We start from the raw sequence: 6,976 nt of genomic DNA on the forward strand, positions 1-6,976 counted from the left end.
CTCCATTGGGTAGTTGTTGTTATGAATTATGATTTTATAACAATAAAAAATTAGTACAAAATACTCTCTTTGTCTCTTTGAATTTGTACCATAAAACTTAAATATATGAGAGGTTTTTGAATTCTATGGCACATACTCAAAGGAAAAGAGAGAGTACTCAATATACAATGATCATGAGCAAAACACTTGATTAATTTTCTCATTTGCTTCATTAATTCATTCTTAATTATATAAGTTTTTGAAATTTGAAAAAAATTTTGTGAAATTGGTAGTGGAAATAAGAGTTGAAAGGCATCTAAATTAATAACTACACAATTATAGAACACTAGGATGGAAATCCGTGCAATGCATGGATTTTTAAATATGTTAATATTTTAATGAAACTTTAGACGAATGAAAATATTAAGTGAAGGTGCATAATAGAGTATTTATATATGTATATTGTAATTAAAAAAGAATTGAATATAAAGAAACACAAAATAGGTTGTTAATAAAGAGTTTATAGGTTTTGAATCACCTCTTTATATACTACATTTTTAGTACGTTTCACCATCCTCGTCGCATATGAGAATTCTTAGTCCTTTCCTGCTAGCTATTATTTTTAGTTGATTGTAATTTCTGCCATTAAAGTGAAAATACATTTTTATTTTTATGAAGGAATAATCACATTACATGAAATCAGACAATATTTTTAGTTGATTGATTTTTATTGCATTATATTTGGTAGCTAAGTTAATCTGATTGCCTTCACAGAGTTTCTAGTTCGCTGATTTTTTGCATTAATTTATTTGTTTCTATAATTTTCATCTAGTTCATTATACTTTAAATTTTTTTCTAAAATTCAAAATTGCAATTATGGTAGTCTAACAATGTAAATGACTGATTTTAATGATTAATTAATTTCCTAAATTGTTGTACTTTTATACATAGTGTAATTGTACAACATAATTTTCTAAATATTGTAATTCTAATTACACTGGAATAATTGTGATTTATTCTGTAGTATAATTTTCTACGCGGTATAATTCCAGAATTTTATCAGACAATATATAATATTCTACACAGTACATTATATATTTCCCATTATAATTTTTTAAACAGTCCATTGATATACAACAGTGTAATTGGAATAATTGTGATTTATTGTATCCATAAATGTATGAGTTTATCCGAAAATATAAATTTGAAAATAAGGTAAGTGTAAAAATGCAAATCAGTAAAATCTCATTATAAATTTTAAAACTGTGCATTTATATAAAACAATCTAATTGGAATAATTGTGATTTATTGCATACATAATGTATGAGTTTTTCCGAAAATAATAATGGCATGCTCACAATCAAACTTTATATTTGTTATTATACAGTACAATTAGTAGAATGTATGATTGACCGATTTTCACTCTTTTTCCTCACTAGTACTATTAGTCGCTCATTTGCCTTCCTTTTTTACATTTATTAATTTACTTTTTAGAAAAAATTTGGGGCCCTCAGAATCAGGGGCCCTAGGCAGCCGACCATGTTGCCTACCCTCAGGGTTGAACCTGAGAATAGGACCAACTTCTTTGTTTTGCGAAGAAGTTATATCACAAAAGTGATAATGTAAGGAGTAGTTCACCAAGAACGATGACATTTGAGGAGAGAAAAAAATAGGTTTCGTGGGAGAGATGGTAACTTAAGACCCAAATCTTTCAAGATAAATGAGTTCAGCTAAGCAAGTGTTGAGCTCGTCCGAGCAACCCAAATAGATGTGCAAGCAATTAGAGGCATAAGCACTAGAAGCAGTGTTCTTCGATGACTACATGTTTTGCTTGAGCAAGCAACTAGATGCCCAGGCAATCGGGATGAACCGAGCAAGGCAAAATGGTCCAAGAAATGGCGTCTCGAACAAGAAATCCTTTGTTCGAAAGAGAAACATGTATGATGTGTCTGAACCTTAAGCTTTTGCGCCAAGCACGCATTCTAACTTCACGACTTGCGAGAAATGATTTCTCATTGTTGAAGACTATTAGAATGCCTATCAAAGCCATATAGAGTGTAAAAAGTTGGAGAGCTCAAGATGAGAAGTTTTGTAAAGTTAAACTTAAACCATAGAGTTTTAGAGCTATCTACATGTTTAATGGTGAGATCAAACACATTCGTATATGAGTTGCAATCTTGTATGAAATATATATATATATATATATATATATATATATATATATATATATATATATATATATATATATATATATATATATATATATATATATGAAAAAAAATCTTTTATTGGTTGATGAATGGTACCCATATACTTTTTGTGTTGTTGAGATTGTTATTGCTTGATAACTTGTATATGGTTAGCTTAGTATCCTTTCTGTGTATAAAAAGCATTTTGATACATTCAATTAATATTAGTTTCTTACAGTTCTATCAAAATCACATTTGGTTTACTATCTGCACAACCCAATACAAATGTACAATTATATCACCCAAAAATAGAAGGGGCAAAAGTAAATTTCATGATCGACACATTTTCCACAGTAAAAAGAAAATTAATTACTGCTATTTAAGGCTCAGCAAAGAAGTCAGGATCTTGAGGCTTCATCATCTTAGGCAATTCAATATCCCTAGTCCTTTGTGCCCCCTTTCGCGCATTGCCTGCAAATCTTTTAGCCAAAATTGTCACTCCGAGCTGTTGGATAGCCTGGGAGGAAGCTGCCGCTTCCTCATCATTATCATCAGGAACGTGTTCCAGATTTTGATACTCGACATTTTCATGCTGTGTAAATAAACTTGACTCGATAAACAAATTAGAAAATGACTCTCTCGAGCTCAAGCTTTGTGCCATTTTTCTCTTCTTAAACCGTCTCCACGCAGCTTGAATAAAGCAGGCACCCCATGTCCTCCAGTGGTGGGAATAATAACGGAATGTGTGTTGTAGTTTTTTGCTATGTAGACGTCTAAACTGATTTGCAACGAACCTGAGGTCTTCCGCTTGTAGTGAAAATGCTTCCACTTCTTCTATTGCTTTGACTGTTCGTGTGGAAGATGGGAAATTTGCCGAGCTAGAGAGTAGGGCCCACGCGAGAAGTTCTTCGCCGCAGAAGTCCCCTGGTCTAAGTGTGATCGAGTTGAAAAAGCCAGACCGTCCTCCATTTGTCGTTGAGCTGTCTAGTTTCCCTCGTATAATGAAGAGCATTTCGGTCACAGGATCACCCTCACGAACTATAAAAGTGCCTGCAGTGTTTAGAGAAGATCTCAACCGTTCACAAATCGCATCAAGTAGTTGATCATCCATTTGAGCGAAAAATGGAACCTACATACGAGGGAAGTGCAATTTTAGCATGTAAGATACGAGATCTATACCACAATAAAATTCAAGTTTTCTTGATTTGCAGTTAAAAATCATTATTAGAAATATTATTTTTCAAAACTTAACAAATAAAGTCAAATATGTTTTTACTTACAGTACCTTAAAACTTTTAAAAAGAACAAATGTAATTGATAAGCATTAACTTAAAGCACATTAATGCATATTTGTAGTATCACACAAACCTACGATCCGATTCTATCGATTTCGATCCTACCCCTTTAAATTCCTAGGTAGAATCCCGATTCTAATAACCTTATTTCCACATTCTACGAAAATCTTTTCTTTTAAGAATGACTTCTTAGTCCGCCCAAGTCGAGACATGTTTATTTGAGTGTCTAAAGAAAACATGTTGAATATAGACTAGTGAAGTAAGAGATCGAAAGAACTTACTCGACGAACAAGATCCAAGCACAAATGTCGTTGTATTTCACGGCGTAGGTCAATTGGCAAGCTACTAAGAATAGCCTCTTCATTGACTCCTCGAGTTGCCAGCCATTTGTATTGAACAAACCGTCTTACTCTTTCTCGCAGGTGTTGAGGAAGCTGACGATGCTTCATCCACTCCTCAGTGTCGCGTCTCCTAAGCCTCCATTCCTCGAGCCTCGATGTGATCGATTGCAGGTAGGTCTTCAAATCAATTCGCAAATTGCACAACATAAGTAAAGGAACCCTCAAAAGACATATTTTAGACTGTTTCCTAAATCACTACATAGCTAGACGAAGATTAAAAAGGTGGAGAACTTAAGAACACACTTGAACATCAGTAACACCATCTAAAACTAGTAAGCAATCAGAAATTAAACACCCTTTTTATAGTAATGTTAGTTCTGTGACATTTTTATCAAACAAGTCTCATACCTGCATATTACCAATCAAGAGAGAAAACAGAACAAGACCGACTATGGAGATAAGAATGCAAAATGCGCTTTCCCAAACGAATGTGCTCGTTTCCAAATTCTGACCATACGAACTGCAACGTTCATGTTATATACAAAATTATTGTTCGTACACGTCACATATAAAAGGGCATTGATACACCCACCAAAGCAAGTAGACAAGTAAACATACCTGAGCTGCTGAAGTCCCCACCATAAACAGTAGAAGTATTTATCCATGAAATTATCGGAGACGACATCTTTTAGCATTGCGTTTTGAAAAATCCCATAGTCGAAAGTACTATTTGCATTAGGATCGCATATAGAAAACACCCGCGTGCTATTAGCCCATATGATACGTTCAGGATCATCTTTCGTACTGCAATCTAAGTATTTGAGACGGCATTCAATGGGAGACTTTTCGTGTCTACAGGCTGATTTCCAACACGATGAGTAACGTTCTACAGACAGTAGATACCAAGCTGCCCCTAAGATCTACAAAATCCGAAACAAGCACAATCATTTCCAAAACGCTCTCCATTTTAATATTTCAATCAATCGGGATATGAAACTATAAATAATTTCTTACATGACTAGCTAACATGTACAAGAGAAGATTATAAGCAGCTCCTGCCCAAGCTGTTTTAGTGACAACACCAGCAGCTTTAATAATCTCGGAACTCAGGGGGAAAATCAGATACAATCGCGGAATATATTGGATGAAAACAATCAATTGAAGTGCATTATAAGTGCTTCTTGATTTAGAGAGCTTAATTGCTGGAATGATGAACCATATAACAATCTGCAGGGAAAAATTCAACATCATGTCAATGCATAAAAACATCTGCTAATTGGGATATCAGAACATCTCACACCTTGATGAGCAATTAATCAATTACTACTCACTTTTTCCCTTTACATTTGCTATATAAAGCTCTAACACCAAACATATATATAGCAAAGAATAAGGCATCAATTGTTAAAAGGGGCAGCAACTAATGAAAGGGCAAGACAGCATGCAGTAGCTGTCGAATAGTGTGGCAGAACCAACCGTGAACCTCGCTCGACCTATGGCTCGGTCGAGCAGCTACTCGAGCAACATGGGCAGCAGCTCCTGCTGCACTCCTTTCCTTTTTCGTGTATGCTACGGTTTCCAAAGCTTCTTACTCTTGCACTTAGGATTGAATTAATGCACTCCTAGCCTTCACATGTCAAGATTGACACCATCAAAAGTACCATGTACTATGATTCCCATACTACCCAATCACAAACATGTTAGACAATGTCCTCTTCTAATCTTTACTAACTAAATTGATTAAGACTCTTAATCATCGTCCTAATTACTTGGTGAGCATAAGTCACCCATAATCCTAATAAGTTGATTTCTTGAGATGGTATCAGTGCCGTAGTGACAAAAAGTCACGGGTTTGAATCTCAACCCCACCCCTAACTAAAAGTGGAATATTTAACACCAGGTATGAGGAAGACATGTGTTGCATCCACACTTCTAGCCCAAAGGGCTCTCGTGTGAGGAGGCATTATATTAGTATAAAACATATCCTGGGGCCTCAACCAACCATTAGCTTAAGCCTTAAGCTTTTGGTTGAGTTGGTTTCTTGACATATAAAGCATACCTGCGGAAGAGGCAATGCAGCAATGAGATCGATGAAGAAACCGGATCTAATATACCTCCTAGCAATCTCCTTCCTATCCATGACAAGTTCACCTCTTCCAAAGACACGAGAACTAGGAGCTACAAAAGCAGTTCGGAACCTAACAAGTACATGTAAGAAATAGAAAGCATCGGCCAGTGTACGAAAAAAGGTAACAACAGCACCCAATGGCACATTCCTTGACATACAGAAGGAATTATGAATGGTATCTACTTGTGGAAGATAAAAAAACAAAGGATCAACAAAAAGTGCAACCAAACAAGCCACTAAGAATATACGATTCCACAACAACACCACCTCACTTGATGGATCAAGTGTCCTTTTCCACCATTTTCCATCATTTCTTGAGAATACTCTTAAGCTTGGTAGCTTGAAAGCTTCTCCTAGTCTATGAATTCTATTTATGCTTCCAAACCCAATACCGATTTGATTGCTTAGTAAAGGGGTTGTTTGTTTATATGCAGGAGAGACTGAATTTGATGATTTTTCAGATGCGAAAGACTCATTTCTTCCCCATGATGAAAATGGTTGGTTTCCATTCTCATAAAAACTGCATATCATAAAGTAAATATTTAGATCAGTTTATATATACATTTCTTGTTAGATTTTGTAGGAATTAACAGAAAAATGTTGTAAAATGAAGTTTAAATTACCTGACTTGCTTATGTTTTTTGGATTCCATGCTTGTTTGATTATGATGCACAAACAAACAGAGGAGTTACAGTTACAGTTACAACTTAAGGTAACGAACATAACAACAAAGTTATTGAAATGTCTGTTTTAGAAGAATGTAACAGAAGACAAAACCTCTCTCATTTGGTTTGGGGAAAATATGAGAAAAACCAAATGGGTGAAGAAAGTAGTTTTTGTTTTGGATTTGGGATTTTGCATATCAGTTGACTTTTTATCAACAAAACAAAAAAGAGTTGATAGCTGATTATGGTGCTCATTTGACTTACCGATTTTATTTACCGGTTTGAATAATTGATTTTAAACCCGTTGCTATGAACAAGAGCTTATTCATAACAATAAGTTGTTTCAACCGGCTAATTTATCGAACATTAGCATAGACTA

At 34.7% G+C, this 6,976-nt stretch overlaps 1 protein-coding gene across 1 annotated transcript; it reads right to left on the bottom strand.

Annotated features, from left to right (window-relative positions):
• Window positions 1–2,321: 2,321 nt before the first annotated feature.
• Window positions 2,322–6,786, bottom strand: LOC130818041 (probable cyclic nucleotide-gated ion channel 14). Its single transcript, XM_057684067.1, has 7 exons — window positions 6,556–6,786; window positions 5,864–6,452; window positions 4,819–5,031; window positions 4,423–4,724; window positions 4,213–4,324; window positions 3,745–3,981; window positions 2,322–3,297 (listed from the first exon to the last, which is right to left on the bottom strand). The coding sequence occupies exons 1-7, from the start codon at window positions 6,582–6,584 to the stop codon at window positions 2,548–2,550; spliced, it is 2,232 nt and encodes a 743-aa protein (XP_057540050.1). The 5' UTR covers window positions 6,585–6,786; the 3' UTR covers window positions 2,322–2,547.
• Window positions 6,787–6,976: the final 190 nt, after the last annotated feature.

Source organism: Amaranthus tricolor, chromosome 7 (assembly GCF_026212465.1).
Source record: "Amaranthus tricolor cultivar Red isolate AtriRed21 chromosome 7, ASM2621246v1, whole genome shotgun sequence".
NCBI lineage: Eukaryota > Viridiplantae > Streptophyta > Magnoliopsida > Caryophyllales > Amaranthaceae > Amaranthus > Amaranthus tricolor.

Bases quoted from the DNA above. Each gene is read 5' to 3' on its own strand.
- LOC130818041 (XM_057684067.1), bottom strand. From the start codon at position 6,584: ATGGAATCCAAAAAACATAAGCAAGTCAG. The intron at 4,725-4,818 runs GTAAGAAATTAT...CGGATTTTGTAG, and splicing joins TGTACATGTTAGCTAGTCAT to ATCTTAGGGGCAGCTTGGTA. The intron at 3,982-4,212 runs GTATGAGACTTG...ATTGATTTGAAG, and splicing joins TCTTGATTGGTAATATGCAG to ACCTACCTGCAATCGATCAC.